The 23,817-nt window shown below is 47.9% G+C and overlaps 8 protein-coding genes across 8 annotated transcripts; 4 read left to right on the top strand and 4 right to left on the bottom strand.

Annotated features, from left to right (window-relative positions):
- Positions 1–2,113: 2,113 nt before the first annotated feature.
- On the top strand, positions 2,114–2,926 carry F5Y00DRAFT_265525 (glycoside hydrolase family 61 protein; the record flags this gene model as incomplete). Its single annotated transcript, XM_048011798.1, has 3 exons — positions 2,114–2,165; positions 2,221–2,310; positions 2,376–2,926. 3 exons carry the CDS (start codon positions 2,114–2,116, stop codon positions 2,924–2,926), a joined length of 693 nt encoding a protein of 230 aa, XP_047861358.1.
- A 263-nt stretch (positions 2,927–3,189) lies between these two features.
- F5Y00DRAFT_167901 (uncharacterized protein) lies at positions 3,190–4,062 on the bottom strand. The gene has a single exon (XM_048004812.1). The coding sequence runs from the start codon at positions 3,843–3,845 to the stop codon at positions 3,363–3,365; it is 483 nt and encodes a 160-aa protein (XP_047861357.1). The 5' UTR covers positions 3,846–4,062; the 3' UTR covers positions 3,190–3,362.
- A 1,587-nt stretch (positions 4,063–5,649) lies between these two features.
- On the top strand, positions 5,650–7,235 carry F5Y00DRAFT_246186 (monooxygenase). The gene has a single exon (XM_048009099.1). The coding sequence runs from the start codon at positions 5,762–5,764 to the stop codon at positions 7,100–7,102; it is 1,341 nt and encodes a 446-aa protein (XP_047861356.1). The 5' UTR covers positions 5,650–5,761; the 3' UTR covers positions 7,103–7,235.
- A 2,030-nt stretch (positions 7,236–9,265) lies between these two features.
- On the top strand, positions 9,266–11,576 carry F5Y00DRAFT_272862 (uncharacterized protein; the record flags this gene model as incomplete). The annotated part of the gene is made up of 4 exons (XM_048013065.1): positions 9,266–9,777; positions 9,889–10,551; positions 10,600–10,889; positions 10,948–11,576. Exons 1-4 carry the CDS (start codon positions 9,425–9,427, stop codon positions 11,574–11,576), a joined length of 1,935 nt encoding a protein of 644 aa, XP_047861355.1. The 5' UTR covers positions 9,266–9,424.
- A 1,495-nt stretch (positions 11,577–13,071) lies between these two features.
- F5Y00DRAFT_167873 (transcription initiation protein) lies at positions 13,072–16,568 on the bottom strand. Its single transcript, XM_048004811.1, has 2 exons — positions 16,171–16,568; positions 13,072–16,082 (listed from the first exon to the last, which is right to left on the bottom strand). The coding sequence occupies exons 1-2, from the start codon at positions 16,420–16,422 to the stop codon at positions 13,227–13,229; spliced, it is 3,108 nt and encodes a 1,035-aa protein (XP_047861354.1). The 5' UTR covers positions 16,423–16,568; the 3' UTR covers positions 13,072–13,226.
- A 435-nt stretch (positions 16,569–17,003) lies between these two features.
- Positions 17,004–20,376, bottom strand: F5Y00DRAFT_246180 (WD40 repeat-like protein). The gene is made up of 3 exons (XM_048009098.1): positions 18,899–20,376; positions 18,237–18,834; positions 17,004–18,186 (listed from the first exon to the last, which is right to left on the bottom strand). Exons 1-3 carry the CDS (start codon positions 19,646–19,648, stop codon positions 17,708–17,710), a joined length of 1,827 nt encoding a protein of 608 aa, XP_047861353.1. The 5' UTR covers positions 19,649–20,376; the 3' UTR covers positions 17,004–17,707.
- Positions 20,377–21,139: 763 nt separating this feature from the next.
- Positions 21,140–22,690, top strand: F5Y00DRAFT_167842 (pantetheine-phosphate adenylyltransferase-like protein). The gene has a single exon (XM_048004810.1). The coding sequence runs from the start codon at positions 21,294–21,296 to the stop codon at positions 22,527–22,529; it is 1,236 nt and encodes a 411-aa protein (XP_047861352.1). The 5' UTR covers positions 21,140–21,293; the 3' UTR covers positions 22,530–22,690.
- Positions 22,588–23,558, bottom strand: F5Y00DRAFT_265517 (oxidoreductase; the record flags this gene model as incomplete). Its single annotated transcript, XM_048011797.1, has 2 exons — positions 22,588–22,887; positions 22,959–23,558. The coding sequence occupies 2 exons, from the start codon at positions 23,556–23,558 to the stop codon at positions 22,588–22,590; spliced, it is 900 nt and encodes a 299-aa protein (XP_047861351.1).
- Between the last annotated feature and the right edge of the window lie 259 nt (positions 23,559–23,817).

Raw genomic sequence — 23,817 nt, 5'->3', positions numbered from 1 at the left:
TCCTGAGAAGGGGTCCCAAGTAATTACGGAGCGGAGCGTAAACGCACATATATATTTCACTGCTAAACAGGTAGTCTTATGTTTATCTCATAGTACGTATTAAAAGCCAATGCGTCACCCTAGACTTTTGAAATGCATTTTTAAAGTAAAGGTAGCTTACTACTTGGCAAATTATCAAATGACACATTTCAAATCTAAGGTAACCTGCTGTCTGAGGTCAGGTACCGGGTAGAACCCTATGATGCTCCCTAATAAATTACAAGTCACGATGGGCATATCACTAGAAATTGATACATTTTCTTTTTAAACATTAATTTTTATTAAAGCTTATTATCTACCTCTTTTATCTTTCACGCTACTTCCATTTCGTCGCCCTGCGATCGGAGAAAGGGGGAGGGGAAACCGGTTTTACTAGAATAAGGGTGTATTTACCTCTGGAACCATTTTTCGAATTCGACTCATACTTACCTATCGTCGCCTGCAACTGTGGCACTTCTCATTGACGCGAACCGTGTCGGACTCAGGGGCGTCCATGAGAGTGACAAGCGGGCATCGACCGTAGGAGGCAACCAGGGGGCATGGGATCACCTGGCTGGAGTAGTCCTGGCGATGTTGGCAGGTGTAGAGTTGTTGCGGGTGCCAGCACATGATGGGCGGTAGGTATTAAAAGGTTTAAAGGGTTAAAAGTATGAGTAGAAGTTAGAAATGGTTGTTGAGATTTCCCCGGTGTAGAAGCGCGTGAATGGTTGATCCTGCCAACCGAAGAAGTCGAATACTAAGCTGAGCTGTTGTGTTGTGATGATTGGAATGATAGAATTTACGAAGTGGTTCGGGCCGGTTCTTATACTTTTCTCAAAAGCCCTCAAAACAATAGGCATTGTGCTTTATTCATAAAATGTCATTGTTGGCTTTTCTCTTTGATGGACCTAGGCGAGGTAGATCCTCACAATAAAGATACCTCTTATTTTTTTGTCAATAGCATTCATTCTCTTTCATATTATATGGACTATCTAAACCTAGCTAGGAGTCTTTGAATAACTAACTACAACTAATTTGGGTTCTACTAAGAACACAGACTCTTCTGTCTTGAATTATCTTTCAGGTTGTCCAAATGATGAACCCTTTCATAGCGTACAACTTCCTTCGTTGGCCTACCGTAGACATTATGGAGTACCCTGGGATACCTAGTGGGTTCTAAAAATATGATTAGAGCCTCAAAGTCTTAGCCGAAAATCTTAGACATGATAGGTTTGGTTTGGAACTACTTCTACTAATCAGTAACCTTAAGACATCCGCTTATCTAGGTACTTAAAGGAAACAAGGTGAGGTCCAAGTATAACTCCACGTTTACGTTTTTATTTCCAGGTTGATTCACAGCTATACTTTACTTGGTTCCATGATTGGGCCATTGGCGTTCTCGAGTCAAGGAAATCGAAATAGTCGTGAGCCCAAAATGGAATACAATGAAACCGCCTTCTGCCCGAAGTGAGGAGGCAGCCTAACGCCTTTGACTTCGGTCCGTTCAGTGCTACTATACTGACAAATATTGGCCTACTAATCCTTTGCCTATTCCTAATGTGTCTCTGAGCGTCGGGATATTGGGCCGACATTATGTCGAAGGCACGAGACCTGTCCCCTAAGTGAACGGCCACGCCTACACACCAAGAACCTGGGCCGGTGGACTCAACGCACTACCCCACAAACTATGTCCTGCATGTCGGATTTCCAAGGCTTCATGTCTTCATTTGCCTCCCGCAGACTTCAATTAAGGTAAGGAAGTTGATTGGTCGCGGGAGAGTTATACAGGGGTAAGTATCATTTACCCGGAGGACCTTTATCCGCTCGGTAGCCATCTCGCCGCGTCCAAACATGTAAGGTCGTCATTGAGCATGGCTCAATCATTCGGTAATGCAAGAATTTAATTTCTTCCCCTGTGCTTCCTTTTAGAAATCCGTGGAAAGCGAGCATGGATGTAAGAATAGTAGCACGACGCGTGCCCCCCTGACGTTCTCCAGGTATATATATATATCGAGTGCCGCCGATCTTTAAAGCCTCCTATACCAGAGTCAAGGAACTTCAATACTGTCGACCTACATTCCTACGTCTTGCTAAAATGAAAGCTGTTACCGCCGTCCTTGCCCTTGTGGCAGCCGTCCAGGCTCACTGTAAGTTGAATAAAGCCATATATGACCTGCGGTAAAGTAACTAATATACGGCCAGACACTTTCCCAGCGCTAGTTGCAAACGGTGGTGCTACCAACAAGTGGGAGTACGTGAGAAAGACAACGAACTACCAGAGCAATGGGCCAGGTCCGTATTTTTCTAGCTCTTGCCTTTAAATCCTCGCCCGAATAGCATTAATTAACACCTCGTAGTGACCGACGTCAGCTCCGAGCAGTTCCGCTGCTACCAACTCGCCCCGGGCAACGAGGGCGCCAAGACGATGACCGTAGCCGCCGGCTCCACCGTCGGCTTCACGGCCGACGCCTCCGTCTCACACCCGGGGACCCTGCAGTTCTACATGGCGAAGGTGCCCGCGGGCCAGACGGCGGATTCGTGGGACGGTTCAGGCGCAGTCTGGTTCAAGATCTTCTCGCAGGGCCCGAACATCTCGCCCAGCGGACTGACCTGGCCCAGCCAGGGCGCCAAGGAGGTCACGGCCACGATCCCGTCGTGCATCCCCGCCGGCGACTACCTGCTCCGCGTCGAGCACATCGCTCTTCACTCCGCGGGCTCGATCGGCGGTGCTCAGACGTACATCTCGTGCGCGCAGCTTACTGTTACCGGCGGCGGAAGCAAGACGCCTACGAACCTTGTCTCGTTCCCTGGTGCTTACAAGGCCGACGACCCCGGTCTATTAATTAACATCTACTACCCGGTGCCCACTTCTTACACCGCGCCTGGTCCTGCTGTGTTCACTTGTTAAGCGGCTGTGAAGGCTGGATGATAGGGAGCGAGTAATATTATAAGATAGTCTCTGAATAAATATCAGGACTTCAAATCTTCCTGCAAATCGCGTAGTGAAACACTGATAGGCAACTTCTCCTTCATGATCGTGCACTTAATACTTCCCTAAATTACAGCGTAACTTTTCATTGGATATCGTCAGATAGTAAGCCATAAGCACTAAAACGAGATCACAAAGGCAATTCCAATTCACTTACTCGCATGCAATCATGGGACGCGGAGTTTAAATCAACAGAAAATATTGTATTTCTATCCTTCAGTATCAAGAATTAAAGTCCATACTCGTATTCATACATTTCCACCCCTTGCCCATGAAAATCCGGGTATATGGGTCGTTATGCTTCACCAAAACGGGTATTCCTCCTCTCTAGACTCTAGGTCTTCGTTGCGATAATTTAAGCGGTGGTGGCATCGAAGGACAAGAAGGTTGAGGCTTTGCCAGCCTCGTCCTCATCTTGCTGGATGTTGTTGTTGAGCTTCTTCGTTTCCGTGGCCATATCGTCAGAGACATCTTCTCCCTGGGCCTGCTGGATCTGCAGGCGAAGGATGGTGGCCTGGAGCTTGAGGACCTTGTTCTTTATCTTGCCACGCTGAAGAGCATCGGCAGCCTCACCGGAGGCATCGTCAATGGCAGGGTTGAATGCCTGCTCCTCAGCTTGGTTGCAGATCTTGTTGACCGACTTGAGGAAGTTGATGTCGTCCTCGTCGGCGCTGGCCAGGTTGTTTGTGTCCAAAGCGCTGAATACAGCGAGGGCTTCTTCTTGCGCGTTACCGGCAACACCTCCGGCGATGGAGATGTCGTTGTAGTTTTGTTGGGTGAAGACACCAGCCTGGGCGAAGGCAGCATAAGCCGCAACTAGAGCGAGAGAGAAACGCATTGTGATTATTTTGGTGGTAGGGTAAAAAAAAAAAAAGTCGGATGATTCAAAGTCGTCAACGACTGGCTAACTTTATTCGACTAGCGAAATGAAATGAAAACGAGTGATGGAAAGGAACAGCACAGCTGTTGGAGAAGAAAGAAGGAATAGAAATTGGCTGTTGATGTTTGTATAATGGGATGAAGAAGAAAGATTTACGAAACGTACGGGAGGGAAGTCGTAGATCTTATACGACTTGATTTGCATAACATCCGGAAAATCATCTCAACATTTCTGGGCCTTCAACTACATAGTATCTCGTCGGTAACGGCAGCCGGGCTGAAGCCTCGTAAAGGGACCTAGACGGGCACGCTTGTGCTAGTTGAGTTGGTTGTGCAACGCGCTTTGCGTGAAGAAGGCCGAGAATGTCTTGGCTGAAACCCATGTCCCCTTTTTCACCTTAAGATTTGGCATCGCGAGCCAGGTCCGCGAAGTAGGACCCGGCAATGCCAAGAGACGCATACCTCAAATGGCGCCGGACATACTGGTGATACCCTGAGAGATCCTTCGATAACGGCAGTTATAATGATGGGGTTAGCAACCCGCGTCCGGACGGCCATTTCGGGTTCGCCCAGCCGCTATCATGAGGCTCCTCAAGTGGAAATCTTAGATTAGAAAACGCACGGTCCTGTTCCCGACGTCGATAGTTGATCATTGCGATTATAGCGATATGAGAGCAGAGTAGAGCATCTAATACGGACAAAAAACAATACTCTACATACCGAGGGTGAATTTTAACTGAACATAGTTCCTTTAGAGAAGAGAATAGTGTAACGATACACTCAAATGGTAAGACGGGGTTTCTTCATGAGTTCATGTCGTCTGAAGTCGAGCAGGGGTGAACAGGGGTTAAGCGGTTAGTCAAGGCGACAGGAACCCGACTCCACTGTCTCCCAGTGGCTAGCAAAACTGCAGGGTAGTCCTTGTAGCCCCTTGCTGTTCCATATAAGCCGAAATCTTACAAATTCGTATGTCGAAGTTACGAACGTGGAAAAACTGGGTTACTATCAAGGGGTAACCCACGTTTTGGAGCATGGATTTAAGACATGTAGATTCGGTGATATCGACATGTTGTGTATTTGTCGTGCCATTTTGATAGCCGACGACATTGAATCAAATCCACCTCCATGATAAGGTTCCATTCTGTTATCCGACGGACGGACTCAACAAGCACCTCTTCAATAAAACTCAGTCCCCTTCTTAGTCGTGGACTATTGCCAAGCTTACTGCCCCGTGGATATCGTGGTATTTTTAAAAGACCATTAACTACTCATTTTACTAGAATTTGTTGTTCGCCACCCCTACAAGAACTGTCAGCATCTAGTAACAAAAACCATCGCGTCTTCTCTTCTTCTTCTCGTCATTTGTCCTTTGTTTCATTACGGATTGGAGACGGTGAAGCTAATATATACCATATGATTTCAAATCATACTTCTCATATGGTACCGATGAAGACAACATTAATGCAGGTATAGTAACCGCGAGACTAATCGAAATTGTTTGCTCGGTGACTTTCTTTGGTAAGCATCGTACCCGACCAGTCACACGGGTAGTAGAATTCATCAAAGAATGAATTGGATTGGTGTAGCTGCCTTCGAATAGTTGACTTAGCCGCCTGTATCTCTGTTGATTTATAAGTCAATACTGATAGAGAAGGCGTAACTAAGTCCGATTGTTACCACTTTATGCAGCATTTGTCCATCAGGCTTCGGGGTTGGCTTCTCGGATCTCTCGTCATACCCCTCAGTAATGGCGACATCTCACGGTGTATAAGCCGATCCGGACGGGCCGGAGCTCAACTCATAACGTAGAAGAACGGTGCACTCCCGCCGCAAAGGAGCTCTGTAGATCCGTAGGAAGAAACACAAACAGTAGACATGGCCGAACAACAGCAAAAGAAGAAGCAGCTTCACCTAGGCGCTTTCATGCGCCCGGTGAGCTTGCATACAGGAGCATGGCGATATCCAGGCGCCTATCCGGATGCCAACTTCAACTTCCAGCATATCAAGTCGTTTGCGCAGAAACTAGAAGCCGCCAAGTTTGACGCATTCTTCATGGCCGATCATCTGGCCGTATTGAACATGCCTATTGAGGCTCTCCGACGTAGTCACACTGTAACGTCGTTTGAGCCTTTCACTTTGTTATCAAGTCTAGCCGCAGTAACCGAGCGCATCGGCCTTGTCGCTACGGCTTCCACAACATACGATGCGCCTTATCACATCGCAAGGCGGTTTGCGTCGCTCGATCACCTGAGCGGAGGCCGCGCCGGCTGGAATATTGTCACAACCGCTAATCCAGACTCGGCACGCAACTTCGGCCAGGATGCGCATAAGGAGCACAGTGAACGCTACGCTCGGGCTCGCGAGTTTTACGATGTGGTGACAGGGCTCTGGGACAGCTTCGCCGACGACGCTTTCGTGCGTGATGTCGAAAGTGGCATCTTCTTTAATCCCGAGCGTCTGCACGTTCTCGATCATCACGGAGCCGAACTCGACGTCAGGGGTCCACTAAACATTGCGCGACCACCGCAGGGATGGCCGGTAATCGTGCAAGCCGGTGCATCGGAGCCCGGGAAACAGTTGGCCGCCGAGACGGCCGAGGTGGTGTTTTGCGCACCGCGGAATCTCGAGGCAGGCAAGGAGTTCTTCAAGGACGTAAAGGGCCGGCTTGCTGCTGTGGGTCGTGCCCCTGATGATATCAAGTTACTACCCGCCGCGTTTATAGTCATTGGTGAGACAGTCGAAGAAGCCCAAGCTAAGCGGCTGAAGTTGGACAGTCTTGTGCACTATGAGAGTTCCGTCGCTTCGCTCTCTATTGCACTTGGCTACGACGTCTCCAACTTAGATCCAGACGGTCCTCTGCCGACTGAGCTTCCCGAGACCAACGCAAGCAAGTCAAGTCGTGAGAGCGTGCTAAAGCTCGCAGCGACCGAAGGTCTTACCGTCCGCCAACTCGCACAGAGATATGGAGGATATTCCGGTTTGGCATTTGTCGGAACGGTCCAGACGGTGGCCGATGAGATGGAGCAGTGGCTTATACAAGAGGGTTCAGATGGCTTCAATGTTGTTTTCCCCTTCTTACCGCAGGGTCTCGATGATGTGGTTGAACGTTTGATCCCGGAGCTACAGCGGCGGGGCATCTTCCGTAAGGATTACGAGGGGACAACTCTGCGAGAGCACTTAGGCCTCAAGCGCCCAAAGAACAAGTTCTTCCCTTAATATGAAAGTATCTCATTAGTTAATAGTCATAGCCACGCCTCATATACGAAAGACGAGTTAGTTACAATGGTATAAGCTTAATGAAAATATATAAAACTTCTTATCGGACACTTGTCTGTCTGATAGCGCCTCAAATGTCAGACTCAGTCAATTATTCCTATAAAAAGTTGTGTAAACAACCTATAAGTATTAGAAGACAACAACCAGCCCTAAATAACTCTTATACGGGGAACTTGCACGAGAGTATTCGCTTTAGGTATCTGAGAAACTATTGTGTTATTTTAGGAATCTTCATGTCGACAACTTAACTTCTTTGAGAGTCAATCACTTCGTTGCACTTGATCACCTGACAATAGGGACGCAACATCATGTGTATAATTAATTATATTATACTGCTATAATTATTATACGTGAGCAAGTAACCAATATCTACCCCATTAATAGGCCGAATATGAATATCCCGTAAACCAAACCAAGTCATCGTTGCCGTTGTCGTAAGCTATTAACATCTTGCTACCTCCGCTGCTGTCATAGTACGTATTGAGGGTAAAGTATGAGAAGTCGTGTGATGCCATATTTAACTCTATAGCTCGTGATGCGATAACCATTTATTGACCAACAGCTAATTCGTTAGTAAAAGTCTGGATGGTAGCTCGTGAGTAGTACGTACTAGGATCGATAGGGTGAGGCTTAGGCTCTTCCCCATTCTTGTTGATATTGTGCTTGTTATTGTTGAAGCTCATCTTGACCGTTTTTAGAGACAATTGTGATGTTGGAAGTATTTTGGTATTTTAGTTCGGAGTTGAGAACAGACGTGAACGTGTAGAAAGATGTTTAGGTCGGTGGAGTATGATTAAGTTTCTCTCAAAAGCAGATCGGGTGATGCCCAATATATAGACATCCAGGCCGCCAAACACATCATTGAAGTTTACGCAAATGATTCTAACTGTTCATCAATACTCGCAGGTGCTGCGGTGTGCTCAGGGTTATCTTCGCACTTGAGTGTTAAAACACGGTTAGTCAACGGCGAACAGACCCTTCCCATATAATTCCGCGCAGATGCGAGGATAATTGAAAGACACTAACACACAAATCGCCATCGCACAAAAATAAGGGTAAAGAGTATTATAGGGTGTGTAAGGGTTTTGTGTTGATGACTCAAGTATCTCGCATGCGAATTTCTATCTAATACGCAACGTGCCCGATGAATCAAGGATAGACAACGCAGATCATAAACACCCTATTTTTTATCGTGATAGATCGCATATCCACATTCTCTTAAATGATCAATCCAAAGGGTAATTATCCTAGTCTTTTGTTCGCAGAATTGCATAGAGTTAGCATGTAGGGATCGCAGGCTTCCCTCGAAGGGATCAACCCTACCGCCCTTGAGCGGAGTCTATCTGATTGTTTGCAATAAATTATACGCGACGGTGTCTAAGTCTAAGAGGAGCTCCCTGTAGTACAATTACACCCATTTCCCACCCTATTTGCCACCCTATCGGGCACGAAGCAATAGAGAGCCTTCGAGTTGCCGCGCGTATCAATACACTGTGGTCTAGTATCTGAATGAATACATGTGACCACGAGCGCCAAGAGGCTCAATAGGTTCACCGACAAGAGCTGGGCGGACTTGTCGTTCTTTGTTCAATAATGTGAAATTATTCCAACGTTAAAACTCGGACCTAACCCACACGGAGGATCCGGCCTGATGTGATACCACGATACTCTTCGCGCGTCAGATGTAGGCTTTCGGGGACATTCCGTGTGGCTGTATTTGTCCGGATACTACGTTGATCTCGCGCGTCAATAAGACCGATTTATTCAGATTCCCATATATCGAAATCATCTGGCATTGATACCGTGTCGGTGCCGGTGCTAGATACAGCGCATTTGCGTCGTTAGGTGTTGTAGCTTACGACTAAAACCTTGTCAGGCTGGAATTGAGATATGTCAAAGTTAATTGGTGGAATGTGCCGGGACAAGTAGGAAAAAAGTGCATTTGTGTAGGATTTCGTCACTCTTCTGCGCAGCAAGAAGGCTCTCGCGCAAATGCGTGAGGCTCTGGCTGTAAGCTTAAGATTAACCCCTGCCATAACCTGTCTTGCGAATTAATCCCTCGCTGGCATTTACTCTTTACCTAGACCAACAATACACGTCCGAGGATCATAATATAGCTACTTATTATTTTAATCATTATCTAGCAAGGCTCCGAGTTTGCTACTGAAACTAGGTAGTTTGCGAAGTCGGCCAGAAAGCTATGTCTCCAGCGTAGACTAGATTGTACCACGACTGCTTGCTTTATTGGTAGAAGCAGCCGCTATGGAATCATCTACCACACGAGATATGATGCTTCTATGCCCTCCAGATGAAGCAGCTAGAAAGAACTTACACGCCCAGGATGAATCGGAGGCCAATACTGACATTTGCCTCCTCAAAAGCTCAACTCCAAACTTGCTCCAACGTGTCGGCGCATTATCCACCAGGTCTGACAGTCCAAGTACAGTCGAAAGTGTTTGTTGGGACCAATCCTCAGCTGTGTACTCAGAAGCGAGCCCGGCTTCTTTCAAGGATGACCTTTTCATAGAGACAGAGTTGAACGTAACGGAACGATGTGGGAGGTCATCCGATAGTGACGACGGGATTCGCAACCCACCTCAGATTCCAGATATACAGTAAGCTATACTTTTTGCTATACTTCTTCCTCTATCCTATGAAACATCATCTATCGTTGATTCCGCAACTTGTAGATATCCCAAACCAATACTTACGAAAACAATGGACAGTGACTTTCACAATGTCACACCCTCGACGAGAAATGCAGACGAAAAGCGTATATTATCCAACAATAATAACAATGATAATACATCTCAAAACCGACTTCGTGAGACTGGTCAAAGTAGGCACGAAGAGACCAGTAGTGAATTCGAAGACGACGATTTCGATTCCGACGACGAAGAAGACAACGACGACTGGGCCGGGGAGCCAGACAAGATCGAGACTGCGGTGCTCATGAATGTTCCTGATCTGGAATTCGCAGCATCGCTTATTATGGATTTACATAAAGATCGGGTCCACAGTGAAGCGCGAAGAATTGGAGGTTGGCAAAAAGGTGTTGTTACCTACCAAAACTCGCCAGGTGCAGGCGAGAGCTCACGGCAGTCCTTTGTGAACCCTAACGCAGGTCAGAGGTCGTCTAAGTCCCATAAAAAGCAGCGACTTTCAAGATCAAGGGGCGGAAGCTCCGACGATGGAGATGGGGAAAGGGATGATGGTGAGGGGAGCGGCTCTCCTGAAAACCACGACGATGGCTCAATTTCAGGCGAGCAGAGGGGCCGATACGCTTGTCCTTTCAATAAGTCGGCTCCCACCATATTCTGCAGCAACCCTATCACTGGAGACCAATTTCGCGTGTGCGAATCAGGATATAAGACAATCCAGCGTTTGAAGTAAGGATCCATTATTATACCGAAGAGAGCGAACTAACTGTCATTAAGGGAACATATCAAACGAAAGCATCTCTTAATCCAATGCGAGCGTTGCTATAAGAACTTCTCGGGGAAGGGGAAGGCCATCGAAGAAAGCGTCGCTGAGCTGAAGACACATCGCCAGCAGCCAGAGCCATGTGCCGTAGGAAGCTCAGAATCTAACTCAGGGATAAATATGGAACAATGGACGCTGCTCGACAGGAGCGGAGGCAAGAAAAGGAAAAAGATTTCTGAAGTTGAGAAATGGTTTAACATTTGGGAGACGATTTTTCCAGAAAAGCTTCGCCCGAGGCATCCCTGTGAGTTTTCTGGCCCAAAGTACATGTATATCTTGGTATAAATCTAATCACCTATTAGGGGCCGAGCGGACTACTCTAGGAATGAAGTCGTTGCCAGTACCAGCAAATACACAGCGTTTTACAAATCTGTTCCAAAAATTTCTCGACCACGGAATCATGTCTGGTAGTATCCAATTTATCCAAGGGCAAGAGTTACTAATGAAAAGCCGCCTGAACTCGTTGGCACAAAAGGCTTATAATCTCCACATGGATCTGGACGATGCACCTTCCTTAGGGAATTCTTCTTCCAGTGGCCAGACAGCAACTCAGATCGCCATGCCTACGACACCAGTCATAAACAACCCAAACATGGCCCAACGGCATATACCGGTCCCCAAGATGAGCAGACAAAACAGCCAGCCGATGCTTATAAGGGAGCCTCAAGCCCAATACCGCATACTCCCGCCGCAGATCCCCCCCGGAATGACTTATGGGCCGCAGAACTTCCCCGGCTACGGAGGCAATCAACTGACGAGGGTTCCACCTAACCCCATGCCCGGCCCCTCTCAAGCTTTAGTGTTAGACCAACCCGAATTCCATTGGTCTTACGGGAATATGAGCAATAGCTGGCCTGGATTCGAGTATCTCCCGCATATGGATGCCGAGAATCCGGACCTATCGTATATACAGCAAAACGAGCAAAGCTGAACTCTGAATTAGGGGGAAATGGAAGATGGAATTTTGGAACATTTTGGTGTTGTCAGGCTTCCATCCATTCACTGTGTTTCATTTTCGACTGTCATGGTCTGGACCGTATTCGATTTCTAACTATCCTTGATTCTGGCTCGGTGGGTGTTAAGGGGGAAAAAAATCACAAATTTATTGACACAGATAGACTTCTGTCTCTCAACGACGCTTGCAATTAGTTTTCCTTTGATCGATTGGGAAGTTCTAGCGATTTACTCACGGCTAATGCTTGCTATGAGTGACAATCATTTCAGCACGAGATTTTTTTTGGATCTAGGAATTAAGATAGACGGGGGACTCTATTCTCTTTCATTTTGAACAGCATTAAATAATTTCAATGTTCGTCATGTCGTGTTTCTTCTATTTCATTCTAGTTTTAAGGATCTCCACGGCGCGCGAATATTATCCGGTCCTCTTGAGAAAGTATCCTTCAATATATAGAAGCTTGTACAAGTGAAGAAACACAGCATAGAATTCAGCAAGTTGATAGAGATGAAAGGGATGTAAGACGAAATCCTCTAAGTTGAAACTACCAGCTGTCCATCAGGAATTAAAAGGCTATTTTATGCATATCACGCAAACTCTCGTATGATATTCCTTAAGATATTTCCTATAAAAATGCCTAATAATATGTGAGTAAATTTAAATATCAGTTCACTATAAGTACTAGCAGTCTCCAAGTTAGTTCTATTAATACAAGACTCCTTATATCGACCCCTTAGTTATAAATATAATCTTATGATATCATCTTGACTCTAACTTGCCTAGAAGCGAGTCCTGATCCTGAGATACTCTCTATAAGCTATCCCGTCGCTGTAACTCCTGCTGTAACAAATATTCTATAGCTTACACCCTGCGGTAGGTACCCAAGGTATCCCGATGAGACACATCGACGATCACGATGCTTACGCCTCATAAACCATAACCCACACCCCTAGCTAACTTGAGTCATAATTAACGACGGTGGGCACTTTACTCTAGGTAGATACATTATATGCGTGTTGTCATGTGAGAAAGGAGCGGGAAAGCAACTACATCCTCCTGTACGGAGCCCGTGTACAGACACCTAGCCAGACAGGCCCACTGACATACACAGAGGTGTTTTCAACCGTATCAATGATTGCGAGTAGACATGTCAACAATAAATTCACGTCTACGCATTTGGGATGGGCCTATTTGAACAACCATAGTATTGTCGAGCCCCGCTGCGTTGACAAGCAAAATATGGATTGCGAAAGCACAAGAAATCGGGATGAGAAGGACAGATGGTCACAAGACACTCCCAACACAACTGGAGCCTAGGCTTGTCCCTGAAGACACCTAGTCGAATAATACCGATTGTTCACAACTGTTTACGATACTAGGACGTCGGTCCAAGATAAGCTGACACAACTAGTTACACGGATTTATTTGGATATAGCGCGGAAAAACCAAGAGCTCGAACTCAACATCCTGAATTGAAATCGTCAATTGAGAAGGCTACGGTTGTCTTAATAGTACATATTCAGGGTGCTGCGTCTCAAAAAAGCACTCAAAAAAGCAATATGTAGCAAACTCCACACCATTCGCCGTCCCGTAGCTTTCCTTTTATAATATCCCTCCCTGAAAAATCTAGTCGTCGTCTGTGTACCGGGGGCCTGCTGCGGGTGTCTCTGCATTGTAGGCACCAGGGGTAGGTGCTCCGTAGTACCCGCTCGAGGAGGCAAATCCGCTTGCTGCTGGTGTCGGGGCAGCTGCAGCAGGTGTTGGCGCCGAGTCAGCTCCCCACCCACCTTGCCAGCCAGCACCGGGGGTGGGCGCATTCATAGCACCAGGCGTAGGCGCGTTATAGGCACCAGGAGTCGGGGCGTTCATAGCGCCGGGCGTGGGAGCACCCAAAAGGCCAGCACCGGGGGTTGGCGCATCGTAAGCATTCGACGATCCGCTTGCACCAGGAGTGTAGCCCCAAGTATCATTTCCACTCGCCCCCGGAGTGGCTGCGGAAGCGCCGTAAGGTGTCTTAGAGCCCCAGTTATCACCGCTACCGCCGCCGTACGCGGGCGTCTTAGACCCGTGACTAAAGTGATCAGGTGCTGGTGTTTTAGCGCCTGAAGACCAAGCAGGTGTGCGGCTACCAGAACCATAAGAAGTTCTGCTGCCATCATAAGGATTGACAGTGCGGGAACCATCAGCCCACGCTGGGGTTCGACCGCCGTCACCGCCTTTACTCCACGCGGGGGTGCGTCCGCCACTTGCTCCAGCGGACGGCGTCTTCCAGGCAGGAGTTCGTGATGAGGCTCCGCCCACAGGAGTGCGACCCCCGCTCCAATCTGAATTCCCTTGAGCAGGTCTTCCGGGAAGTCCTCCTTGACCTGGGCGGCGTGTGTCGTAATTCTTGATTTCACGCCCAGTGACGCTATCACGGACCGTGATGTCACTCTTTAGTACGCTAATAATTTTACCCTTGCTGTGCATTTCCACGCGAGCATGCGTATCGGTGGTATCCTTGACACGACCGAGCACACCCTTGTAGCCGCCTTTTCTAATCGTGACTGTTTGACCGATCAACTTGTCACGCCCGAATGTGGCTTTGGGTGGTGGCATGTCACCCCTGCCACCATTTGGGTTGAGCTTTCTTGCAGGGTTCATAACCGTCAAGTCTGGCCCAGAGCCGCCGGCGTTAACACGACCACCCTTTGCCGAGATCGTGGACACGTTGTTAACCTTGGACACAAAAATACCAGCATTCTCCGTGGTGTCGTTTGTATGGCAAAACACGTAAGTGCGGTGGATGTGAACGATCTTGCCTTGCCGACCCATGCCACCGTATTCCTTGACAACGTCGTCCGGCCTGATCTCAGACCCGTTGCGGTCTGCGGCCACGGCGAGCTTTCGTTTCGGCAGCTTGTTCGCAATTTGTGAGGGCATGACCTGTCTTGTATCGCCATTCTGATCCAATACAACCAACGTCTCTCGGTCTACTTTGACAATGCAACCGACCGTCGTGGGATCGAGTTGAACCAAGTCAAGTAATGAGTATTGACCCAGGGATCCCTGGCCACCAATGTCGCTGGCCTCCCTAAGATCTTTACTGAATACAGTAATTTCAGTAGTGGTTTGGTCGGTTAAAAGGGTGACGCGATCTTCGGAAATATTTACGACCATACCGACCTCATCGCGATACCGACTACCGCCAATAACTTTGACATGGTCACCGGTCCGGAATCGCTTGCGGAGGCCTTTCGTAGGCACCTCGATAATCTGTCCAGAGAGATCGCCCTCGGTGACTGAGATTGTAACAATGTCCGCCTGAACATTCGTAGCTTTGCCAACTACACCCTTCTGCTCGCCTTCGTATACCTCTACTATGTCGCCTGGGAGATACGCGACGTTTGCGTTGCTGTCTTTAAGACTAGCGGCGAGCGATTTGAGATCGATGTTCTCAACTCCGTCTTCGCCTCCGGAGGCAAATCTCGTAACCTCTTCCAGCGTTGGGTTTACATCGCTAACAACCAGGTGCTGAATTTTAATGTCCTTGACCTGAAAGCCCTTCTCAAACTCATCGCCATTGTAATTCCAGGTATTGGTTTGGCTACTATACTGAAGCGTACGGGGATGTCTCTTCCTCGCTTCAACTTCGCTGAATAGCCTCTGAGGGGGTCGTGGACCTGCAACTGGGCGTCGTCGTTTCTTATCGGCGGTCAAGGATATCGACTCATCTCGTAGTCCGTAGTCGAGTCTAGGTATGAAGCGCACTCTGGCATCAAGGCCGTTCTCTGTGATATCAAGAACCTGCGCGAGATCACCAGCATGTTTGGCAGGTCTGCGAAGTCGTACCCAAGCACCAGGTTCCAGAGTAGGTGTCTTCTGAACCCTTAATAGATCAGGTCTTTCCTTGATGTCAACAAGGAGCATTTTGGTACGAGGGTATACGTTCATCATGTCCTCGAGCGCCAGCATCACGTCGGCTTGCCGAGGAGCTTCCACGTAGATCAGGCCCTTCAAGATGGAGTTAGGTCCACCTCGTTCGAAGACACCAGTAACAGCTAGCTGGTCCTTGGTATTCCAGCGTTCGGCTATCCTCTTCGTAATGGCTTGGACTACTTCGCGCTCCTTGCCTTCCTTGCATCGCACACCCCAGATACCTGGGTCCTCCACGCCTGGTAGGAGCAATCTTTGAGGAATGATTGCAGAATCGCCCATGCCCCTAGCAGTGCGACGGTTTCCATATTTGCGTACGTAGCCTTCGGCCGCGCGCTCAAGATCTTCCTGTGTAACCGCGTCACGCTGTCGGTCGAGCTCACGATGTCGTCGGTCATCATCTAGTCGGCTTTGCTCGCCAAAGTCGCCTCCTTCTTCGTGCTCGATAAATCCCTCATTCTCTTCGGCGGCTTCCTCGTCATCTTCGCCTTCGTCTTCATCATCGACCTCGGCTTCGATATCGATGAACGCGTTTCGTCTGTCGCGACGACGCTTGCGACGGTGACCCTTTAGATAGGATTTGAGTTAGATACTACGTCTAGTGGTGTAAAATGAAGAAAAGAGTAGATTATGGGATGAATAGGAAATAGCTTACCTGAATCTCCTCATCCTCTTCGTCCTCTTCTTCTTCTTCTTCATCCTCCTCATCGTCGTCATTTCCTATGCCATCCTCGGCATCTTCATCTTCGTCATCATCTTCATTATCACCTCCATTGCGAGGAGGCGAGGACTTTCGTGACTGCTGCTTCGGCTGGTCATCCTGCTCTTCGTCGCTAATGTCAGCAGGTGCTGGATTGAAGTCCTCTTCCTCGTCCGACTCGAGATCGTGGTCGCGAGGGTCACTCATGATGCCCAATTATTAAGCGCATATACCAACGCGTGTAAATATTTGAAAAGAGGTAGGAGTTGTGAAGAGAATGAAAGGAAATGAGAAAAAGGTGTGCAGGATGAATAATTGATGGAGAATAGTTGATGGAGGATGAACGCGAAAGGATGGTTTCTTTTACGTTCAACTGCAGCAGCCGCCGGGCAACGTGCTAAATCTCTAGGTTAGAATAATTCTGGAGAATGGAAGCTTCAATCGCGCTAATATGAATTTGGTTTAGTGGGAATCTAGTAAGAGGGCCAATAGGTGATGAAATGTTTTTGGAAGCAGGTGGCTTGGCAGCTGTCAAGTATCCAGGTACCTTACGTAGTTACACCTTGAACAAAGAGGGAATGACAGTATTTATACAAAAACTGATGGTGAAAATAAAGATAAAAACATGCTTTGAAACGGCCCTTTTTTCATGTATCGTACATTAGGTAGCTCCTATTTATGTCCGGGCGTGACAAGTTTAGGTACTTTAGCCTTGAAGCTTATGATGAATAGGGCCGTATTCAAGGACTGGTATCATCAGAGCGTCAAAGTCATTTTTTGGTATTATGGTAGTTACTTAATTTTGATGGTCTTCTTCTTTTCACATAAAACATAAAAAGCCACCAAGGTTAATAATGATACGTAGTACTTTTACTCCCCATGCACCCACCGGGGTATATATCTCTAAAGTACTACAAAGCATAAAACTAGAAGCGCAGTAATAAACAAAACACACACCGTAGTTCATCACCTGCTCCCCATTTTCTAAGGTGCGTGCCTTTCTTATTGTACCGAAGAGGCCGTTCCTCACTGTATGCCACCAATCACCAACCGTTGACACTTTGCCGCCTACTGATTCATCCATCTGCCGACTCATCATGGTATTCTGCCTGCTCGCCCACTAGAATGGCTGTTAATATACAAATTAAGACTGAGTACGATACCCCTAGACAATCGGTGTTGAACGGCACAGCCTTTGCCTCTCCTATTCGATACCGAATCGGCTCCCTCATTTTCATTAAAGACAGTCTACTCTACCCGACGATAGACTGTCTCCTGCTCAGCGATACCCTCACTCGCGAACTCTAAGAGCTTGTTCGTAACCAAAAACGTGATGCATGCCTAGATAACGCCTTACTTCGTAAATGCATATAGCAGTCTGAGGGATAGTGCCAACTTATAGATCATCGCTGAGCATTGTTGTTGGCATAGTGGGGTTTCGTTTCGTAGTACTCCAACCGCACCGGCTTTCCATATGCGTAGCTAGAGCACTTTAGATCTTGACACCCCAGACTCCTCGTCCACCACTGACACCAAGCCAGTCGCCAACACCCTCTCCATTGTGGAGAGGAGGAGCCCAGCCAAGGTTGCCAACCTCGTAATCGCACTGCCAGCTGGCAACCGGACTGAGGTGTTTCTCTGCCGAGCCGGGGCCGTTGGAGGACGAACCGGGGGTAGGAGTACTATTGATAAGATCCCACAGCAGAACTTGGCAATCATCTCCACCGGAAGCGAGTAGTCCTCTCCTTCCGGGAGACCATTCAACCGAGCTCAGGGGTCCACCATGACCGCGTAGCTCCAGCAACGCCTGCCCCGGCTGTCGTACATCGAGAATGCGGATAACATTAGAATCTTGCGCGAACGTGGCTAAGAGATAAGTGTCATGAGGCGAGGTTGCCAACCTCAGGAGGGGTGGCGCGTGAGACATGGTTTGCTGGGCCAGCGTTGGGCTTATCCTTCCACCATTCGCGTCTGTCATGTGGTTAATGATTATCTCTAGTAACACCATCCTGGTAACTTACCTCGGTCATCCTTGGCGGTTGGTTCATAGATGATAGTACTATGCTCCAGACTGCGAAGGTCGAACATTCGCACACTCCCATCTTGTCCACAGCTAACGAACACGTCCACACTATTGGCACAAAATCGAACATCGTAGACCTCCTTATCGTGAGCAATAAGTTGCGTCTTGGCTGTTAGGGACGGAATGTCCCAGATAGTGCAAGTTGTGTCGATGCTAGAGGTGATGATAAGACTAGGTGAGACGGTGTTCCAATCCAACGACGTGAGAGGAGCAGTGTGGTCTGGCGTCTTCGAATTAGATAATAGCGCCAACGGTGTAAGCTTCGTTATGGGTGCACCAAGGTTTGGCTTTGTTATATTGTTCGAATGAGATGACTGGGCGTCGGACGGCAAGGACCATAGCCGAAGATGATCGCCAGAAGTAGCCAGTAAATCAGTTGATTGCTTCTGGGAAGATGGAGGCTCCCACAAGAGGCGCGTAACGGGGTACGAATGAGTCGCTTCTGCAACCTTGGTGAATTCCATGCTATACTTGGACGAACCGGGGGTATATATATCGGAAGGGGTATTGGTAACCTGTGTGTCGAGTATTTGAATCTAGAAAGAGTGTCAGTACTGGCTACGAATGGGTTAAGACTCGAGCTATGGGTCGTCAGCATACAAAGTTATGGCCATCTTCTAGATAGCTTCCAATGGCGACCTTGCCGGCTCCCCTGCCTTGGGGAGCCCATTTGCACCAGTCGAATGCATAAAGCGCCCAAGGAGCCAAATAATTGCTGGTAGAGGGTTGAACATTCGCGAGCTCGTAGCCTAGAGTACCGGGCGGGCCGTCAGATAGGCTTGAGTCGGCTCGAGGTCGAATGTCTGCTAGGCCGAGCGGCGTGTTGGAGATGTTTCGCTGGGAACCGGGAGCGGTATATTTAGGATCTTGCGGCGACATGTACTGAGATGAGCCGGGGTTGGATCCTCCGGGGGTGGTAGGAGTATAGGGGGAGTACGAGGTAGAAGAATTCTCGTAAGGAGCGGCGGGACTAGAGCGAGAGTAACCGTGTGCTGATAAACTCAGAGTCGGTGGCTTGGACGGCGAAGTGTACTCGCTCGGAGAATGTTGTATGGCACCGGACATGGTGGGTAGGGTAGGTGCGGTATTGGCACTCAGGGCGGGGGGACGACCGGGGCCTAGTCCTCCAGGTTGAAGGACGTTGGGCACACCCGAAGTTTGGTATTGAGAATTGACGGGTTGCGATGCGGGTTGGTCAAGCTTGATGTGCGGAGCGGAGGCGGTAGTATAGTCCCGCGGAGAGATTTGGCCGCTGTGGCTCATAGTAGAAGAAATATGGAGTTCATCATGCTGAGAGCCATATGTATTAGTTCGTCTCGGGGCGGCTCCGTACTGGCTTGCCTGGTTCATGTTGGATGCGCTAGCAGCAGCGACAGAGCTGCGAGATGCTGGCTGGCTGGTTGGATCGAACGGCTATTGGCCGGTGTTGCGGTCAAAGGATGCAAGTACGAGCAAAAACCGCAGGAGGGAGGGGAAGTAAGGAGAGGCGGTCGCTCGACCTGTCAACGCTCACGTCGATGTTATTAATGGCTACTAGGTATTTGCTAATATTTTCAAAAATTAGATGTCGCAAATAGAGTGTAAAAAGGTTCGATAGCAGTTGAAAAGCCGGGACACGCACGCCCCTGCTCAAAATAGTTTCGCGACGTCGGGCGGGAGGATTCTCGGTTGGGCTCTGCGATTACCACTTAGTGAACAAACAGGTATGTATCGAAATGTACCGCAGGTGGCGGTGCTTCCAAGTCGCAATTGGAGTTGTCGCCGCAGGTTGGTGAGGGAGGTAGATAATAAGATAGGTAATAAGATAATAAATAAGGAAGACAACTACCAAGTACTCAATCAGTTCTTGTCGCGTCGTGCTAAAATGATTGCGTATGCGCCTTGCGCCTATGTCTTTTGACACTGGCGGCTGGAGTTGTCTTTGTGGTCACTCTTGTAAGTTTATACGATTGGAATTGATCTCCAAACGAAGGGTGTTGAACAATACCGTCTAACGAGTGTGGAGATGGTTGGCTGGTTGGGCAGGATGCTTTGGTAAGATTCCATTCATCTTTACTGCTTTACTGAGTACATGTACATATCGCCGCAAGGTTCCCCTCACCAGCGCTTGTTTCTTAGTGTAGGTACTTCAAGGTACACGTCTAGCCACTAGCGATTTCCTTGTTGATGCTTGCGGCTTTGACATTATGTATGTACCTAGGTAGGTACTTGCATGTACGAGATAAGGTACCTAAGGTATTGTACGTCTCTCCTTACATATCTACACTAAAGCCGTATACTGGAATTGGACCTTGACCTTGACATTCAAGCAAGGCATAGACAGGTACCTATCTATCCTGTTGATATTATACTCTGGCAGTGAATGAGCTAAACTCGACTTTAGACTTACCTATGTAACTAACTAGAGTTAAATAGAAATCCGAGACATGGTCATACGTGCCCAACACCTGATATCGGAAAACATCCCACATTGACAGCTGCCAGTAAAGTGACAATGTACCTAGGTACATAAGCAGATAAGGTATAGACTTTAGTAGCGTGCAGGGGCTTTCAGTTCGGCTTCTCCATCAAACAACCGTCCACTGATTTGCGGCATGAGCAACATGCTTACCTTTTTTACCTAGGTTATCTTATTAATCAGAAACGCTTATATGTAGAACAAAGTCTCGATCCTTCAACACAGTAATCTACCTATTGTAGGTATGCTACCTATTACATTTGCGTTATAATACATAATACAGCTCAACAATTATTCTCTTACAATTTCAACTTTATTCTCTTTATCTACTAATCCTTAACCTCAATTCTTAACCGTGAGGAATTAGCTCAAGGTTTCTTGCTTACCATCACGCCACTCAGGCAAAACCATTGTTGTCCATCAGGAGAGCTCATTTTAATTGGCAAATTACTCTATATATTCATCACGATACCCAAGTCCCTAGATTTACCTAAGAACTTATTGAGATTCAGCAATTCGAGTCACATATTCATCCTTATGCCACAACCAAATAGCACCACCATGGAAGATCTCCCTTCGCTCTTACTGCTACCCCCACCTCCGCATCCCCCATCCCGGCTTGCTCTTAACGCCGCATATGAGCCTCCGCTTAACGCCGCCCTCTCAAGATTGAAATCCGAGAAAGGCGGAAAAGATGGAGCGGTCTTGATCATTGCTCTGGCATCGCCAATTCTTGCAGGCAAATTCGCACGGCACAAATCGCTTTCTTGGCCTCACGCCCAGTCTATTCTAGCTGATCTATATAGCATCATATCCGTTGTTTGTGCTAAACTTTCAATCCCAACCGATATTCATGCCGGTCCTGGGTCCGTAGATGCCCGGGTTGTTCTAATCGATCACGATGCATCTAAACCAATCCCAACTGACTTAAAGCCAGACATAAAACCGAATAACACAACAATAGTCGATCTTGCAACCTTCGCCGCAGCTTATCATCCTTGGAGATACATATTCCATACAAATAACGAGCCAGGCTATCAATTACTCTCAACGTACCTCAAACTTCTTGAGGGCATTCAGACCTTAAAGCAGTCCCAGCTGGTTGTTGTAGACGGTGGGCTTGCCGTGTCACTTGGACCACCGGTTCCTTCGGAATCATCCCTCCAGACTAGCCCTCATTCAGTCGTATGTTTAGGAGGAACCTTTGATCACTTACACCCTGGACATAAACTGCTCTTAACTGCTGCCGTATTATTGCTAAAAGTGCCCGAGAATGGCACGTCGACCCCATGCAAATTCGTCATTGGCATCACTGGCGATGAATTACTGAAGAGGAAGAAGTACGCAGAATATGTGCAGCCTTGGGACGAACGTGCTATGAACACGATCGAATTTTTGTCTTCCATACTAGAGCTGTCCAAGAACGGCTGGAAAGGAGGCCAGCATCTAGAAGTTTCCAAGGAAAATGACGAACTCGTTGCTCTATTCCGGAACGGCACCATCGAAGTTCGTTGCGTGGTTATCCAAGATGCCTTTGGTCCTACCATCACAACTGAAAATATGGATGCTCTCGTAGTTTCGGGAGAAACGAGGAGCGGGGGAAGTGCGGTAAATGAAAAACGAAAACAACTTGGCTGGCGGGAGCTGGAAACATTTGAAGTTGACGTCCTCGATACTGAGGGAATCGTGCACAAGTCAGCAGATACGCAAAATTTTGCCACGAAAATAAGCAGCACGGCTATACGAAAGCTCAAGGCCGAGTCTCATAGTTAATGTAAAGCTCTGGTTCTCACCTAGAGTGTACATACTTGAGAGTAACCGACTACAACTATTACATAAAGAGCGTCTGTCCTCCGTCCATCAGCAGATCTGAACCGTTGAAATAGCTCCCAGCACGACTTGCGAGCATCACAACAGCCCCGGTCAGTTCATCAGGCTGGCCCATTCTCCCCAATGGATTTCGACTAAGCCACATCTTTCTCGCTTCGTCTAGACCATCCCCTTCATTTAATATGGTATCCATATATCCTGGGGAAATACTATTTACTCTAATTCCGTACCTTGCCCACTCAGCAGCCAATGACTTCACCATAGCTACAACTCCAGCTTTTGAGACGTTATAAGATACTTGCTGTGATAATGAGAGTCAGTCCAAGTGATAGCATATGTCTTGGAAGGGGTATGAAACGTAATACTACGTACCGGTTGGGGGAAATTGACTCTATGTGCTGACATACTCGCTATAAATGTCATACTTCCTCCAATTCCGCGTTCTATCATAGTCCGAGCTACCGCGCGAGCGACAAGGAATCCACCAATTGTGTTGACATTGATTACTCTATTCCAGTCCTTCGCCGACCAATCCAGAGCGTGTCCACAGGCAACCATTCCGGCAAAACTCACCAAGGTACCGACGCTCCCGAATAGCTTGATCGTCTCTCCCACAGCTGCATCTACGCCATATTCATCCGTCACATCAACTTTCAAGAACTGAACCTTGGCAGTCGGGAATTCGGAGCCGAGTAAATCGACTTTGGCTTGTGCTTCCGTTGGGTTCATGTCGAAGATCATGAGCCCTTCCACGCCATGCTCGAGAAGAGCCCGACTCGCTGCAAAACCCAAGTCACCGGCTCCGCCAGTAACGATGGCGTTTCCGTTTACACGGAATCTTTCCTGGGCCCGGGACGCCGCCGGGATTTGAGATAGAGACGGGGGTGGGGCCGTCTGCGAACGAGGGGAACCGTCGGCCAGCACTATCTGGGGGAGGGTTCTCGCCGTCAAGTCGGATCTTTCGGTTGTCATCTTGGTATATAGGTTTGATAGCAATAATATAGGAAATGTCATAAACAAGGGAGCTTATTACTTACAATATGTATAAACGGTTTATGTATCTGGTCATCACCATTCTAGTTACGTCAGAGATTGCGGGGTCGGCTCTGCATGCATTGCAGCTCGGCGTGCCAGCTCATAGACTGGCAAATGTTTTTACTAGTAATAGCATGAGGGTATCTTGAATCCACAAAACAACATCCGTTACGGGCTAGAAATGTACGTGAAGACG

This window comes from Daldinia vernicosa (genome assembly GCF_022497035.1).
Source record: "Daldinia vernicosa strain CBS 139.73 unplaced genomic scaffold F5Y00scaffold_56, whole genome shotgun sequence".
Taxonomy (NCBI): domain Eukaryota; kingdom Fungi; phylum Ascomycota; class Sordariomycetes; order Xylariales; family Hypoxylaceae; genus Daldinia; species Daldinia vernicosa.
This window is presented reverse-complemented; position numbering and strand designations above follow the sequence as displayed.

Coding starts and splice junctions, on each gene's coding strand:
- F5Y00DRAFT_167901 (XM_048004812.1), bottom strand. CDS start 3,845: ATGCGTTTCTCTCTCGCTCTAGTTGCGGCTTATGCTGCCTTCGCCCAG.
- F5Y00DRAFT_246186 (XM_048009099.1), top strand. CDS start 5,762: ATGGCCGAACAACAGCAAAAGAAGAAGCAGCTTCACCTAGGCGCTTTC.
- F5Y00DRAFT_167873 (XM_048004811.1), bottom strand. CDS start 16,422: ATGAGTGACCCTCGCGACCACGATCTCGAGTCGGACGAGGAAGAGGAC. Junction 16,083..16,170: donor AAGAGGATGAGGAGATTCAG/GTAAGCTATTTC, acceptor TCCTATCTAAAG/GGTCACCGTCGCAAGCGTCG.
- F5Y00DRAFT_246180 (XM_048009098.1), bottom strand. CDS start 19,648: ATGAACCAGGCAAGCCAGTACGGAGCCGCCCCGAGACGAACTAATACA. Junction 18,835..18,898: donor TAGAAGATGGCCATAACTTT/GTATGCTGACGA, acceptor CACTCTTTCTAG/ATTCAAATACTCGACACACA. Junction 18,187..18,236: donor AACCGCCAAGGATGACCGAG/GTAAGTTACCAG, acceptor ACCACATGACAG/ACGCGAATGGTGGAAGGATA.
- F5Y00DRAFT_167842 (XM_048004810.1), top strand. CDS start 21,294: ATGCCACAACCAAATAGCACCACCATGGAAGATCTCCCTTCGCTCTTA.